Source organism: Sander lucioperca, chromosome 7 (assembly GCF_008315115.2).
Source record: "Sander lucioperca isolate FBNREF2018 chromosome 7, SLUC_FBN_1.2, whole genome shotgun sequence".
Lineage (NCBI taxonomy): Eukaryota > Metazoa > Chordata > Actinopteri > Perciformes > Percidae > Sander > Sander lucioperca.
Genome location: NC_050179.1, coordinates 23,686,242 through 23,704,192, shown reverse-complemented (window position 1 = coordinate 23,704,192; position 17,951 = coordinate 23,686,242). Strand labels below are relative to the sequence as shown.

Here is a 17,951-nt window from a genome sequence, read left to right as displayed (position 1 = left end):
ACTGGCTCCCACGTAATTCCAACCCTGTTTGTCCGTCAATGTGTGTTAGCCCTGTGATGGATTGCTGACCCACCAATCACCTAGGGCATAGGCTCCAGCTCCCTGTATAAAAAATGGATGTATGGATGGATGAGTTTGGGGTCACAACTGTAAAATGGTAGCCTGGTCCTACCAGACTCTGGTCCATTTCATTTGTACAGAGAGTCTGGACACTCTCCATTGACAAGTGTTAACATCCTTGAAGGCGGGTACTCTGTTGAAGTTTAAAACTATTGGATCTGCCCAGAGCCACTCTGGATCTGCCATAACCAATCACTAACGTTTGGTCATGATGTCGGCTTAGCATCGCTAGCGTTAGCCTTAGCCAACTCCTTCATCACTAACGGAGCGAGCTGGACAATCAATTACGGAACTACAACTCAAACTAGTGCACGACCTCAACGTCATCGTTCTCAGCCACTCCCTCTGTTCACTGATTGGACCGGTAAAGATTTGACCGGAGAAAACCCAAGACTATACCGCAAACCCAGACGGAGTACTGAAGCAAAATGAAAATTGAGCGTAGGAGGGTGGAGCCAGGCTAGCAAAATAGGCCTAACAGTAAACAAATTTCATCTCACTACTATGATTACAAAAAGCCTATAACAGCCAGTAACTCAGATTCACTAATTCACACAGGCATACTAACACTAAAAACTAAACACACACACACACACACACACACACACACACATGCAGCCCTATCAAAGAACACATGGACATCTCAGATGTATCGGCATAAAATCTCACAACACTTTAGTCTATAAAGCCATCTTAACGTCCCGCGCTGCACTGGAGCTGTCAGTTATTCAACCTGTGTTTATCCTTCTTTACCAGCTCAACACAATGTGTCTGACTTCACAGCTCCAATAAAGTACTGTTGGTGAGAAGACTGAGGCCTGGTTTGGCTGTAGCCCCAGCTAAAATAGTAAGGAGAATAGACATGTCGGGTTTTCGTTTCAGTGCCGAGTGCGCCTGTCTCTTTCCTTTCTGCCCTATACCTGGTCTGTCCACTGTCACGTGACTATTTCTTCCTTCATAACCCTGTTTCTATCTTTTTTTTTTTTCTTTCTCCCCTCCACCATATCTATCTTTGTCTAGTTTTCTTGCTTCTCCACTCAATAAAACAGCCATTCGATACCAGGGATCTGAGTTTCCAAGCAGGAAGCGAGCGACTTATGTTGTGAGATGTTACAACATTAGAAAGCAGCCGGCCTGCAGGCCTCGTCATTTAGTCTAATTGATTCTCTTAATTGTCTTAGGAAGACCAGAAGGTTCCTGCCTTTTTCTCCCCGTCTGTCTTTCAGCATGTTAATCATGCCCGTTTGTGGCGGATGTTTGCCAGCGGTGAGTTAAAACCATCTGACGTAAATTTCAATTCCTGCCCGGACCCCCAGACACATCGAGCAGATGTGAAATCCATTTTGATGAGGAGCTTAAAAAAAAGTGGAGAAGCAATAAAAAAAACAGATTTGTCGAGTGTGAACAGCCCAAGAGATGCTGTCCTTGCATGAGCTTAAGCAACACTGAGTGATTGCTCATCCTGCTGCCTGAGCTAACACTGGCAGCTGAAATCCTTCTTTAATGGCTGTAGGCATTCTATTTTTGATCTGGTGTCTTTTGTTATATTTAATAGGTGTTTTTACAGCTAAATTGTCTTAAAATATACTTTCATATTCCTTAAAGTGCCATTTTAAGTTAGCTGGACTGTGTGAATTGAAGCGCTGCAACAATCCCTGTTGAACCATTTTAACAGTCTCGCTGCTTAATGACACTCTGCTCTTCCTATTTTGTTTTTGTTTTTTTTATCAAGGGTCCCTCTTGATTGTTGCCCCTCTCAGGCTTGTCGTGATTGGCTCAGGACACAGTGGCTGATGGGTAATGATTAGCGGAGGCCTGGCTAACCAATCAAAGCCAGTTAATTAGCGCCATTGTTTTCCCATTGTCCTGTGCTGAGGACTCGGTCGATTTGTACCCGGCCGTGTCTTCACCAGGCCTTTCCACCTTCTCTCTTATTAGCAGGCTGGAGTGGCAGAGCAATCAGGCAGAGCACTGGTCCAAGCCTGGCACACACACACACACACACACACACACACACACATTCTTGTACACTTAGGGTCTCACATGCAATAATGCACTCAAAGATACAATCAGACCATCACTGTAGTGCCTCCTCTTCTCTCTCTCTCTCTCTCTCTCTCTCTCTCTCTCTCTCTCACACACACACCTGCACGCCTACACACACAGACACACACACACACACACACACACACAGGAGTTGAAATCCTTCCTCATTCTTCCTCAAAAAACACAAGGACATGGGGAGTGTATGTATGTGTGTGTGTGTGTGTGTGTGTGTGTGTGTTTGTCTGGTGTCTGTGTGTGTGTGTGTGTGTGTGTGTGTGTGTGTGTGTGTATACAGAATTAGTGTGATTATGTTTTCTCTGGACTAACTTACACTTTCTTTGGCACACTTTGCTTCTCACAGCACTTTTTTTTTTGATACACACACACACACACACACACACACACACACACACACACACACACACACACAGGTTTACAGGTTACATAACATGTTCTTGAGAAGCTGTCTGTATGTATTTGTAGATACCTGTGTTGCTTTTCCACAAGTTTTTTTTATTGCCCTCCTGACACCTGATAGGAAAAATGCACAAACAGCATGAGCTGTTATCAAGTTTAAATACACACATAAACACACACCCTCAGGTGCCAATCCATTGTTTTGGTGCTCATTCTTTCTGTGTGCTCAGAGGTGTTTGGTGTTGCGGAGCTGCGCCACACCTCCCGTCATCTTCCCGCAGTATCACGAGCCCCACAGTCTTTTATGTCTGCTTGGCTGGTAATGAGAGCTGAAAGAAAGAGGTGAGATTCTCTCATCAGTCCTCCCACACACAGAGAGAGACAGACTCAGCGGAGACAAAGCCACTGGGTGCACGTTTCTATGCCAGCATGCGCGCAAGTCGGAGTTGTGTGTGTGTACGTGCGGCACAGATTATCACACTTCTCCCCCACAGAGACATCTCCTAAACACTAAACTTTTCCTGACACTTTAGTTACTCTTCAGCTGAAGCTGCTGTGTCCTTATTAGCCATCTCTCTCACACTCTCTACTTCCTCCTCTCACTTTCTCATAATTTTTTTTTTTTGCTTTATTAAAGTTTTACAAAATACAAGTTATAACTAGACAAACAGTAGGCTACATATCATACCAAAAATAATTATTAAAACAATAACAAACTTAAATAATGAACAAACCAGTGCTAATGTGCAAAATGAGCTAATAAAGTGCACCCAGTGCATAGAGTTCTTCATAAAGTGCTGTAGATCACAAGATCAATATGTTTCAAGGAAGGAGCTGTTTGTGGTCTAAAGTTCTTCTTCTCCTGAGTTCAGTGAGAACCTGTTTACACACATTGTCACCATGTTGTAAAACCATACAGCATCTTGTCTTCCATAATTTACAAACAAACAATACATATGATTATTTGCATCAATTCCTTGTGCTTCTCTGATAGTACATCATCTATGATCCAGTACATAACAAATATAAAAGATCAAAATTTACACCATACACTTTTAATTTGTCCCACACTTCTTTTTCTCTGTAGCAGTCCGCATCCTCACACACCCCCACATCCTCCCTGTACGTCCGTTCTTGTTTTTACTCCACTCCCTAGCACCTCAGTCTCTCTCTTTTTCTTCATCCGACCCAGTTGTTACCTCTCAGCAGGTGCTGGTTGCCAATGTGATTACTGCTCAGAAATATCTCTGTCCTGAATGGCAGCTATTGCACCTGTGTGTGTGTGTGTGTGTGTGTGTGTGTGTGTGTGTGTGCCTGTGTGCGTGTGTGTGTGTGTATTTTTTGTGGGTGGGACTTTTGCTGTGTCGTCATCACTATTCATATCTATACAACCAATGTGTTTATGATTACTTTCTTTACTAGAGCACAGAATTGTTTACAAGAGCACAGAATTGCTTAAAGACAACAAAGTTATTGATAGATCTAGCCATTTAATATTTCTCTCAAAGTGCACCAGATTGATGCATTTAAGTACTTCCGGGGGAGCATGCACGTGGACCCCACAGTCTCACAAAATCTGATGGGAAACGTGTGTGTACGCACTATGTGTGTGTGTGTGTGTGTGTGTGTGTGTGTGTGTGTGTGTGTGTGTGCGCACACACACACACACACACACACACACACACACACACACACACACACATGTATTATGCATTCCCTAGCCCCTTACCCTAACCTTAGGGGTTGTGTAAATCAATTAGGGGTGTAAAGATTCACCGAATCGGTATCCGGTTGTATTATTACAGATATGACTAAATCGATACACACATACATCGGTCTAAATGGACCAATATTCGGCCGATTGCCCGGTGTCAATCCAACGAAGCTGCTGCTGTGTGCCCAATGCTGTTAATAGAGACGGGTGTGTGTTTATTTGCGAGGGAGACAAAAGGGGTCCACCATTAAGACTTCATGTTTGGCATCAGCCAATCAGCACCTTTGTTTGGGTTTTGCAGAAAAAAAACACTTGTGCCAACTGCTGAGTTTCATTTTTTGGAGTTAGCCTTGAAAGTGGATATTGTAAATTGTACTAGCTGAGGTCTGTGAGTCATCCGTCCATGTGTGTGTTCATAAACATGTGGGTAGACTCGTATTACTGTGTATACATATGTATTTGGTCGTGTTAAGTTTATATTGAGCTTTAGCCATATGTTCTAAGATGTTCATTTACATTAGCATTTAAAGTCCGCTATCCGCATGTTAACGCTCACAACAGTATTATATTGTACTCACATGTGTACTCACGTAATATATGATTATAATTGGAGTGCTCACAATGGCGGTGTAACGTGGACCTATGTTTGAGTTACTGTCTCTAAGATTACAGCAGCAAGGAGGCAATTTAATATGAAGCTGAGTTGTGTATACTTAGCATATCCTAGCTTTGCTATTCCCTGGTCCCTTGTACAAAATATTTATTTATTTGAAGGCAGGCAATGATTATAATGGGAAATGAATGTGTACATTAAACGAATATTAACTGTATCTATCAGATTGAATCGTATCTCATCGTATCGCACTGAATCGTTCCAGATTAAAATGTATCGTCCCTGAACCGTATGGTAGCCCATGTATCTAGAGATGTATTGAATCGTCTTAGGGCTCCTGCGCACTGCCTGCGTGGCGTGAGCGTGTCAGCTGCGTGGCGTGTCTGTTTTTATTTCGGCTCCCACATACGCGACGATACTGAGCACCCACGTGTGCCAGACTGCCAGTAGGCTCCATTCATTTAAAATTAAACATTGCAGTTGGTGCTAAGTGGAGCGTCTGTCATAGTGTGATTGGTTATGTTGCTGGCATTGATTCTTAATTTCCCATGAAACTGATCGCGATTACGTGTCAGTTAAACTTCTCATCACCAATCCTATCTGTATTTGTGAGAAGTGGCTTTGTCCTGAGTTGAAAGATAGCCTACTTTACGGCTTTCTTATGGAGTTAATAGGCGTGTGTGTTGGTGTCGGCCGCTGTCCATTTCCTAAGGTTCTGAAATGCAAACATTTTTTGAAAACTTTTTTTTTAAAGGGCGTGCGCCCGTGAGCACCCACGGAGGAAAACATAATTCGGCGCCTATGGGTTCCCATGTTAACAGGTTAGAGCTTGCACACTGCCTGCATGACATGCACGTCTCACCCCCAATTTCCACCGGCTGCGGAACGTCTGCGGATCCGCTCCGGAACGGCGGCAGAGTTATTAGGTTTACATTAAAGTCAATGTGTGTATTTCCACTGACTGCGGAACGGCTGCGTTCCGACTCCGTCCCAGCTCTGGCGATCCACAGCCTTCCGGAGCAGATACGCAGAGCTTCTATTTTTGCCGGAAGCCGGAGAGCTCCGCAGCAATTCAGCACAGGGCAGATCGTGCGGGACAGGAAGTTGAGCACCGAAGCAAAATAAAACATCTGGTTAATTTTCAAAATAAAATACACCGTGCTCACAGCGGATCATATTTCCCTGCACTACACCTTGAAAACACAGCACAGAGTTGTTTCCCCTCTACGTCTCTGGATGGAAACAAACTGTTGTTGGTTTTGTGCTTCTACTCTACATGAATTCGTGAGATCTCGTGGGTCCTCGTGACTTCAGCTGTCAGTCATCGCCGCAACCGTGCCGCAACAAATCCGGACCTGGTGGGTATTGAAGGACGGCGGAGCACGGAGCCGACACGCAGCGTAGCCGTTCTGCAGCCGTTCCGCAGTTGGTGGAATTTTGAGGTTAGGCGTGTTGGAAGCGTTTCCAGGCAAAATAGAATACGAAAAGATGTTTATATGTCATTTTGACACGAATACATATTAATAAATGACATTTTGAATTTTGAAAGCTCTTCAATAACACACAAAGGGGGAGGAGAGAAATAGACTTTTCAGCATGAGCCTGTCTCTCTCAGCCCCTATACCATTATATCACTTTGTCTGCTGTACAACTGTCTTATAGGCTATATTAGCCCTCCTACACAATCTGGGCTGTGGTCATAACAACTACATCTTATAACTTATTCCCTGTTATATATTGTTCTTATTCAATCAGTCAGTTAATATGTTATTATGTTAATATTTCATAGTCATAGTTAATATTTAATAATACTCTACTGCACTGTTCAATCCCTGCACTGTTCACTTTTGCACTATCACCATTGCACACCTTATCATGGTCATTGCATTTCTGTGCGTGATTTTTATTTTTATTCTTATGTATGTGTGATATATGTGTGTATATGTGTATGTTGTGTTAAGGTTGTCTAAGCTACCGGATCCTAAAATTTCCTTCGGGATGAATAAAGTATCTATCTATCTATCTATGTGTACAGACAAGTCTAGCAGCAGCAGCAGCAGCAGCACCGGGTCAGACACGTTTCTGGTGTGCAAAGACATAGAAAACGCCACGTAGCCAGCCACGCAACTGACACACAACAGGAACGCCACGCTCACGCCACGCTCACGCCACGCTCACGCCACGCAGGCAGTGTGCAGGAGGCCTAAGGGAGAGATGCACACCAGGAAAATCAATGTATGTCCTCACACAGACAGAAAGATGTGGAAAATCCACAATGATAGTCTTACTGAATGATTCGGGGTTTCTCACACAACGTGTAACAAGAGAAAGTACCCCTGATATTACTGCTGTTTAAAACAAAGTGCAAAAGGGGGAAGAAGAAAGATAAGGCAAGAGCAAGAGAGGAGACAGTTCCAGTACATGGGTATCATCCACAAATAACTGCTTCTGTTATGCACTTTTGACATTTCTCACTCTTATCGTTCGGTATGACAAACGGAAAGAGCAGAGGGAGTGACCGCCGCGAGAGGATGCACTACAGAGAAGTGGAAAGTGATAAATGAAGAATGAGATATGGACGCTTAGCAGAAGAGCAAAGATGGACATATTAGAGAAACGAACAAGAGGTGGAGCAAGCAGCCTGAGAGTGAGAGGGAACAGAGGGAAAAGATGAAGCAGGGCATGGAGATAAATGGCACAGAGCTATGGAGAGGCGAGAGGGCCTTAAGTTCCGTTTGGCATAGGGTTGTAACACTGCTGTCTCATCTCCCATGCTCTTTCAAGTGGGGAGTAGAAAGGCCTTCATTTTAGCTGCCATCATATGGAAATCGTGCTCTCATTGAAGGTGACCTCATGGCAGTCGTCTGATCATGCAGGGGAACCGTTGGCATCCTTGGCACACAGCGACAGTGCTGAGGCCCAGAAGTTTGTGATAATGGTGACAACTCTGTGTGTGTTTCTGTGGGTGCAGCACACACTGGCAGATGAAAGTGTTAAGACAGTAGCACGCTGTTGTGGCGTTGGCTCTGTACACCAGCGCAGTGGACTCAAAATGATGGGAACATGAGGTTAAACTGTTGCCTTTCAGCTTTAATTGGAGGGTGTTCACATGTAGAAGAGGGATCAGTGAGGGGACATCAAAAACATTCAAGCTGAAAGTCAGCACTTTAACCTCCTCTCTGCACTGTACATGATGCTTGAGGGCTGCTGGTCTTCATTCTGAAAATACTTTTCAGTCACAAACCTGTGGTTTTTGTCTCCATTTAATTTTTTTTTTTTTTGCACAGACTTAGATGAGAAAATTGATACCACTGTCAGTAAATACTGTACGGTAAATATGTAACCGAAGCCAACAACCAGTTATCTTCATACTATTCATCCTGCACATACACTTATTCTTAATACTCTTATAATGTTACTGTTTCTGCACTACAATAGTACTGTTACCACACTACACATAACTGTACATACTGTACATATCTCTCTATATGGTTCATACTGAATATCCATATTTATTCAGTTTTTCTTCTAATATATTCTGTTAATACACTGCATATATCTATATTATTCTTACTACTATTATAATGTTACTGCTACTACATTGCACATATCTGTACATGTTCATACATTGTTCATATTACATAGCCATATTTATTCTGCTCTTATAAGGTAACTGCTAATACACTGCACATATTTACATTTTATTACTCTAAAACACCTTCTGTAAACCAACTGTATACTACTGTCTACACTGCACTATATTTCTTGTCCTGCCTACGCACCACCTGTCTATACTTTGTATATCACATTGCACTTTTCTGCTTTTTTTGCACTTCTGGTTGCTGCATTTCATTGTCTTTGTACTTGTACTCTGCACAATGACAATAAAGTTGAATCTAATCTAAAAAAAATATAATAATCTAATCTTAGCTTAGCATAAAGAGTATAAAGAGGGAGAAGCAGCTGGCTTGGCTCTGTCCAAAGGTAGAGATATAGTCCACACATAATATTACCTCCATAAATCACTTTGCTGCTTCTCATCTACAGATATTTCCTAAATGGCAAACGATTTCTTCAAAGAATGTACATTGTGTTTTTCTGAAATCATCTGACAGGGAGTGTTTGTGTTGCATTTTTTCCACAGCAGACATTTCGACATGTCATAGCCTGGTATTGTGCATGCTGGCTCGCTGGGAAACCTAATGGAACTGAGCCATCCTTAATGCTATTACTTCTACTTGTGCTTTTCCTGCTGTGACAGGTCAAAATGTCTGCTTTGAAATATGCTTCATGATGTAAACAATCTGCATAGACATTGTGTTATACAGTACAACACTTTGTAAAGTTTGTCTACACATGAAGTTTTGACAATTTTGGTGTGTTATTTTGTGTTTTGTTGTTTCCTTCTCTTACATTGGCCCCGAAGTCAGGATCTGCAAAGATCAACGAGGTCTCTGACTCTTGTTGCTGTTTCTTCGGTGCTATGTAAATCTAACATGCTGTGTTTTTTTTTGTGTGTGTTTCTTTTTTTATCCTGCCCGTTCCTGTTGCTGGGGAATCTGTGGATGCTGCTGGCTTTGGCAGTCTCATGTGAGTATTTCTATCCAAAAAATCCCGGGGTCAGATCACTCCTTTCTGAGAGAATAGGATTGTTAGCCAACTAACTTGGCAGCACTCCTCAAAAGCACCATTACTGTATGAGGCCTTTACAGCGTTTGCCTTTAAATCTTCCCCAAATGGCTGACGAACGACAAAAGCGCTTATCTACAAAAAATTCACACTTAATTATTAAGGAATGGATTTTTATATTTATTTAACTGTTCCACTTCCCTTATCTGAAAGGAATCTTACCGTGCATTAACATGTGGTCACAGCAGGCCTCCAATGCTCAGGGAAATCATGCTCTCAAATCAAAGTCTTGTCTGACATACATTTTTAATTGCTAACTTCCAGGGAATTGCATCGCCATTCAAGGCACAGTAAGCTCCTTTTTGCTCAAATGTATATCAACAAAACTTGAGTTTTCCAGTACGACGTGCTTCGAAAAAAGCAAACAAAAAATAGAAGCAGTAATAGAAGCATTTTTTTGCCAAGGGAAATGGGCTCTCTTAGAATGAAATTGGAAAAGCTTACAAAGAGTTGTTGATGTCTTGTGTGTGTGTGTTTGTGTGTGTCTGCAGGTGATTTCAACAGAGAAGTTAGGGAACCATATCTTCCGTCTGACAGGCCCCGGTGCTGACCAGGATCCCAAAGGTCTCTTCACCATTGATGCAGACACAGGAGACGTGTCAGTCAGCCGCTCACTGGACCGGGAGGCCATTGACTCCTACCAGGTGTGTGTGTGTGTGTGTGTGTGTGTGTGTGTGCGTGTGTGTGCGCCTTTTATTCTTCTAATTTTGATCTGGTGCTTATTGTGTTGGTGTGTGTGTGTTCTTTTCTCTCCTTTCTGTCCACTTGCACACTCTTTCTCTGACAAAGTTATTGATCACTTGTCAGTTTCAGTGTTCATGTAGTTCCTACTTTGTTTACCGATGTTTTTCCTTTTCAGTTCAAACTAGATTTACGTTGATCTTTCAAATGTAGCATGTGTTCAGCAGTCTGGCATATGGAGAGAAAAAAAACTGAACAGTTAGGTGTTTTTTGCAAGGGCACATACTGTATATTTGCAGCCTCATTTTGGAACGGACAGGCTCCGCATTTCGTCAAGGCTGACTCAATGCTATCAGTTAGGAGTTAGTGGTTTCCTCTGTGATAAAAGAACACCAGCACTTTTCTGAGTTGCCTGCCGGGTTTGGTGCCCTCAGGGTTGTCTGCCTGACGAAACCATCCATCCTGTAACAGAAGGGGAAAAAGGGATAGAAAAAAAATCTACTTTTTAAGTCAGCCAATTGATCTTATCCTGTTTTCTGAAACCAGACGTGAGTGCGGGTGTTCAGCTGGATGCAAGCTGTTGATAAGCTAACTGGCTTTTGTAAAAACTCTGAAGTCATTCGCATTGTAAATACTAACAATTGTGAGAGGAGAGCAGGCATGAGATGAACAGAGAGGAAGGCTGAGAGAGGCAAACAACCATTCACCAAATGTCTTTTTCCTGCTCTGGTATCAGTGCTTACTATTACATGCATGGTGTAGCCAGGACATTGGCTGTCAGTGGTTACGGTCTGATTCAGGTTGTTTACAAGCACCTTTGACACCCCAGTAACTGAACATCCCCATATCCCATGAATAATCTGGTTAAACAGATAAAATTGTCTGCTAGAAAAAAAACATATAAAAAAAGATCACATTGGCTGCAGTTTTCCTTAATAAATGAATCATATGTTACTCTGAATATGGAACAAGTGATGACCCCAGTAATAGAAGCAGTATGTCTTGCTGTCATGCCCACTTATGACATCACACTGTGCCCATACCACTGTGAAGATCTGGCTTCACACAGGTGTTGGAAAGCAATTGTAAAAGGAGTAGCATGTCACATTAACCCCTTGCGGTATGGCAACCAGCCAGCTGTGAACCGTGAGTATGAGCTGAACTTGGCAATTCTGAGTTTTGACATGTAGGTTCACAAATTTGTTTTACAATGACTTCCAACAAGAAAACTACTGGGTCCCGTATATTCAATGTATCCCTTGCTGAGCAAACAGGGACGAGGAACAACTAGATATACTCTCATCTCGTTTATCTAAAATGCATGGTCGGGACATAATTTGACAAACTTATGTACCTGTTGGGCCACAGACTCAAGAAAATGACACCCCCCCAAACTAGCAGTCAGTCCGACCTAATCTCGCTTTGCCAGACCTTCCTCCACTGCGGTGCTGCGGAGGAGGGTCTGGCTAGTCCACACAGCATTCTGGGATGGGAGAAAAACGTGCTCTGGTTTAATGGCATTTCTTTAAACCAATCACAATCGTCTTGGGCGGTGCTAAGCACCTAGAAAAGCCGTAGTTTTAATCGTGCAACAGAAAACTCAGAATAGACAGATAGTCTAGCTAGCTGTCTGGATTTACCCTGCAGAGATCTGAGAAAGGATTAACCATAGTCCTCATAAAGTGACCGAGTTTAAAAAAACGCAACACAAAGGAAGCCCAAGGCAACGGATATCTGGCCTAAATGAGTGAAATCCGGCGGAATTTCCGGCGGCAACGCAGCAATCCCGGTAGTGGAACATGTCGAGGATATAGACTCGAGGATATAGACTAGTCCGACCGGTGGTGAGATGTTGCTATTCACAACACTAGATTTGATTTATCAAATACGCTAGCAAAGCAACATAGTACAATGAAATAAGCACAGCACAAACGTCAGAAAAGTCAGACCACCGTGTTTAACTAGGCTATATATCTTTAAACGTTACAATTACGGCTGTAAATTACAACAGAAATAAACAAGTTTTTTGATTTTACATAGCTCTGCTATTCAAATCAACTGTCAATTGTCTACCCGGAAGTGATTTTTGTTTTAGCGTGACGTCACAGAGATTCTTGCTATTGAGAGTAACACTCAGCATTTTTAGAGTTTGGAGTGTGGTGTGTGTTTTTTACTGACCGTTCCAAAAGCAAAACACAACAGCAAAAATGTAAGAATTGGGTTAAACACTGTGTTTATCTGCTCTAGCATAGCATGTCTGGCTAACTAGCTTACCACCAATTGTAGTAACCAAGCATTATTTCCAAGACTAAGAAGCACAATATTGACTAACTACATTAGGTTACATTAAAAAAAGGGATATTTCTCGACTAGCACATTGCTGGTCCTGGATGCTAGGCTAAACGTTAGCGTCTCTGTCCTACTCATTTGTGAATTTAGGGATTTCTTTTGCTACAGCAACCCCACTAAGTATCATCTGAGATAGCGTTACATTTGCTAAACACATCGGTTAATCCTTTTCTCTTTTAGCGTTGAAGGTGAAAACATACTGTTTAAAAATATACACAAAAGTTGGCCAAAGTTAAAGGGGCTGTTCTCAATATACAGACCATTAATAAAGCAGTAAACAAATATTTGCTATGTAAAGATATAGTGGAGTAATGGTAATGGCATCCTGAGCAGAGAATCAGGTCACACTACCGCTGTGTGTGCTGTAATCCAAGCTTATCTCTTCTTTCTTTTGTTAGCCGCTCCGGCCACGCGGCCATGTTTTTTGCATGTTAGTGTCCTGTGCGATGGTATCAGAAACTAAGAGACGTAACTAAGCCTTGGTATGTGACCGCAGTCCGGAGATGGCGTTTTCAAACAACTAATTGAGCGTAATTAGCTGAAATCTGTTGTTATTTCAGCAGGATATAATTGGAAAAAACCTGCTTTTGTTTTTCTACTGTGCCAAACTACTAAGAGACCACACTCTATAATTTACAAAGACCCAACAATTCCAATAATTCCCCCAAGCATTTAGTGCTACAGTGGCGAGGAAAAACTTCCTTTTAAGGAGAAACCTGGGACAGACCCAGACTCTTGGTAGGTGGTGTCTGACGGTGCCTGTTGGCGGTACAATGAACAGTGGTGATTATAGTCACTATAAAGATAATGGAACTATGACTAGAAATAGTAATTGTAGTAGTTCATGGCATAGCAGGACACTGCAGGGCACTGCAGGGCGTAGCAGGACACACAGTGCACGCCTCCACAGAGGTTTTCAATTCCTCAGGCTGATTACACTTCACTGTAAGTCGGGAGAGTGGAGCTATGCTGGGAATTACATGATGCTGAAGTTTATGTATTAATAAGAATGAATACGGTGTAAATTACCTCACCCTGGCAGGTGAAACAAGAGGTGTAATCAGGCAGTATAAGTGAACACGCCTGTGTGAATAGTCTAGGGGGCTTTAAAGAAAGCTGGGTCATGCTGTGACATCAAATGGGCCTCTTGGTCAATGCTGAGATTGTTATGAATAGCGTGGTTCCATCAAGAGACCTTTAAGAAGGAAATCTCTATATACAGTAGAGCCTGATCGATATTATCGGCCAATATTAGACATTTTCCAAACTATCGGTATCTGCATTTATAATGGCCGATAAATGAATATTTAAAAAATAAAATAAAAACGGACGAAACACCCTTCAACCATGTTATGAGCGTTGGCGTTGCATAGTTTGTCCACCAGAGGGTGCTCTACAACGTCCCTGTTGGCAACACTCTTTGATTTTTTTTTTTGTTATTGTGTTTGTGTTCAAAGGACTTTAAGTTTAATATCTTAAGTTTGTATTTTTATACATTTTATATATCAGAACTTTAATATATTTGGATGTTCCTCTGTTCTGTTGTGACAATAAAACAAACAAGTTTATTTTTAAACTGCATTATCATATTATTTTAGTGAGGACTCATAAATAACTACAAATAGCTAATGTTAGGGAAATCTGTTCATGTTTTGTTACGCGTTTCTGGATTTTTTTTTTTAAATATATATTGGCTGATATATCGGAATATCGGATTTTTAAACCACCAAATATTTGTATTGATATCGGCCTTAAAAATTCTTCATTGGTTGGGCTCTAATATACAGATCTTTCTGAATTCAGTTATTTTATCCAAGCTGTGCATTGTGTGCCTCTTTCAAGTACATGTAATACATTCATTTTAGACTTCAGGCAGATGATTATTTTTCACTCGGTCAGCATTGCTACTATAATTTCCAAAACAACGATTTTAGACACACATATAGAGATAGCTACACAATCACTGTTTAATCACAATCACTTTTAAAGCAACCACGTTTATCTTATAGTTCTCCGATTATCTTCAAAGTGTTGTGACAAGCTCAGTGAAATAAAGTTTTTGGGTCCTTGTTGACTATAACAAAAGTTAGTACATACAACTCTGGGGAGAAAGACAAAAAGAGATTTGGGAAGGAGGACAGCAAAGAAGAGAAACGAGCAGAGAATGTGGGAACTGAAACAAATGTAAGGCGTACGACTGAGAGAGAAGAGAAGAAAAAGGGTGGCAGAAGTATGGAAAAAAAATGAGACATCTGGAGAGCTTGAAACTAAATCCTGCACAGGCCCAACAGACTTGTAGATTTACTCAATATCGGAGTATGATTTATTTATTGGTATCATTTTAAGATGGTGTATGGATTATTGCTGACTCATGACCTGAAATACATTATCCAAAAACAATATATATATACACACACACACACACACACACGGCCATTGCAAGATAAGGATGATTTATTAGAACAGCTAGCTGCAGATCGTAATCATACCGAGTACATTACCCATCCAAAAGTAGTTGATTCAACTTTGAATCCCTTATCTCCCTTTACTTAGTTGTTTCCACAGTGTGAAGGCTTTTGAACCAATATTAACCCTTATCTTTGAGCGATTTGTCTTTCTACCATTTGGCTTCTTTGCAGCAGCAGATGCAGCTTCTTGTTTCACATGGAATATTGTGTTGGAGCCTGTCATTTATTGGAATCAGCTATTTAGAAAAAAAAAATGGCTAAACACGTCTCATTCGACAGACACAGAAAGAGACTATATTGAAACTGTCAGTCAAAAAAGTAGCCGGCCAAGAGTTAGAGAAGATAGACTTATTTGTTACGCTTCTCTCAACGTCTAAGAACAGTTTACAATAGAGCCCAACCGATAAAGATTTTTAAGGCCGATGTCGATACAATTATTTGGTGATTTGAAAATCAGATACTCCGATATATCGGCCGATATATATATTTTTTAAAATCCAGAAACGCGTAACAAAACATAACATAGGTTATTTGTAGTTATTTATGAGTCCTCGCTAAAATAATATGATTATGCAGTTTAAAAAATAAACTAAATAGTTTACACATAACTTACAATTCATGAGCTAATTTGGATAAGTTTGATTAGCCTATGTATCTTCCTGCTAACCCTTGACTGAAATGAGTCTGCTTTCCAAAAAACCCCTCTGAGTGATTTTGCTCTCTTAGTCTGACCATAAAAGCTCGGAGATTTTAATTGAAGGCTTCAGTCAACGGCTAAATGATCCCATCATAAAGAAAAAACCGAACCAATCTAATATGCCTGATTCATTGTTTCAATGGCCTATAGTGAATTAGCTTGTGACATTAGTTATGCCATCACTAATGATCATTATTTCCAAGCTGGTAGTTGTAATCCCTGAAGGCAAGCTGGTAAGCCTCTTTATACACATACTTTACATGTGCACATGCAGTTGCACTATACACGTGTTGTACTCGCAGGCTAAGCATTCTCTCCCTGCTTTGCTTCCCTGTCCTTTTTCCAACCAGGCCTGCATATCTTAGTCTCTCTCCTCCTATCATAAGGAGGTAATAAGTCTGTGTCCCCATCATAACTCAGAACAAGGGTCTCCTATCAAATCCAGCTTTGCCTAATTGATGGTCTAACACTGTGTGCAGAATGAGGACTGCATCACTTTTACAGTGCCCAGTGGTCCTCGCGTCATTCATTAAGGGTGTCTCCTTTCCTACTGTAGCTAATGGCTTGTATGGGGATGAAACATGAAATATTCAAAGGTAGATTAAAATCACCATTACTCCAAAGGCAGTTTATAGACAAAGTAAAACAGGGAGCTCAGGGTCTTTCACTTTTTTTTTTTTTTTTATTTTGTATCTGTTAAAGCTGCTTTAATCAATATTTTTATATTAACATTGGATCCCATGACTACTTGTAAGGTATGTGAAAAGGGCCACTCATAATAACAAACCCAAAAAGATTCATCATCTGACTCTGCAGGTCCTCTCACTTCTTATTTGTTTTAGTTTCTTGTAACTACAGCTGGGCAATATGGCTTTCAAATAATATGTCAATATTTTAGGGTATTCTGCAATATTATATATATATATAATATAGATGTCCATGTCTTTTTTAATTATAAAGCAGGTCGAGTTATATAAATGCTGTGAAAGTACCGATGCACACAGTCCGTATTCAGAATTGGTGCGTTTACACACAACTATACTACATATATATGTAGTATAGTTGTGTGTAAACGCACCAATTCTGAATACGGACTGTGTGCATATATATATATATGTGTGTGTAGAAATGGCTGCTGCAGTGCCGTCATTCCCCGGCTGCAATGACGGTGGAGAGGCTCAAAGAGTGCAGATGTGGAAGACCAGGAATTGCTGACCAATCAGAACGAACTGGGCATTTTTTTGTTGGAGGGGGGGGGGGTCGTTGCTAAAACTAAATGTTTAAGATATGCGGTAAATAAAGGTATTTTCAGACAATATTAGAACAAATAGTGTGGTTTTTAAACATTAAAGCATATAAACGTGTTTTAGTAGAAACCCAAAATACAAATATGAACCTAAAAAAGTGCATACTATGGGAACTTTACGTGTCTTTGTCAATACAGCTATGTATCAATGTATCAACCACTTCCCTGCTGTCCTTCTCCTCCCTATTTTACAGCATGATGATACTTGATTGATATTGGCAAAGAAATGCTCCACCTTCCCCACAAGGTCATTGTATATCAAAATGAAATTGCCAACAGCATTGAAAACATTTAATCTATAAGGTTGACTGAAAATGCAGTGGACAGAGTTCTGGAGCCTTAGCTTGAAATATATGGATGCAGACACTGTTGCAAATTTAAGTACATACTAAGCAGAATTTGAGAAAAGCACAGTCTAACTTCAGCATAACAACAGCAAGGGGTCAGCTCAAGACAGATGAAAGCTGGGAATTCTAAACAGGCTATTAAGGGAACAACAAGCGAGGCAGCAAATAAAAAAAAAAAAAACCTGACAAAGTAAACATTTGCTGCGGAAGAACAAACAGACACAGCGATCAGCTTGGCCACATGTTCACAAGGATTTAATGTCAAACATTATTTTCTTATTAAGCTAAATTAGGGTGAAAATGAATGTTAATGAGATGGAAAATGGAGAGGAAGGGAGAGGGAGGAGTGCAGGGCTTCTCACTGCGCTTCTGACAAGCCTGGGTCGGGTCGAGAGTGGCGGGGAAGAACCCTAATTGGCTTAGAACACAGGCAGGATAGAACGTGAAGTGATAAATAACAGTCTTGTTTACACAGGTAGAAGGATGACCCTCAATAATGCAGGT

The 17,951-nt window shown here is 41.1% G+C and overlaps 1 protein-coding gene across 2 annotated transcripts in view; it reads left to right on the top strand.

Moving 5' to 3' along the window:
* The window catches only part of cdh13 (cadherin 13, H-cadherin (heart)), a 413,558-nt gene that overhangs the window by 181,890 nt on the left and 213,717 nt on the right, over positions 1-17,951 (top strand). For both annotated transcript variants that reach the window (XM_036002865.1, XM_036002866.1), the window contains exons 5-6: positions 9,495-9,500; positions 10,091-10,243. In XM_036002865.1, the coding sequence (XP_035858758.1) occupies positions 9,495-9,500; positions 10,091-10,243 (159 nt within the window). The remainder of the gene's footprint in view (positions 1-9,494; positions 9,501-10,090; positions 10,244-17,951) is intronic.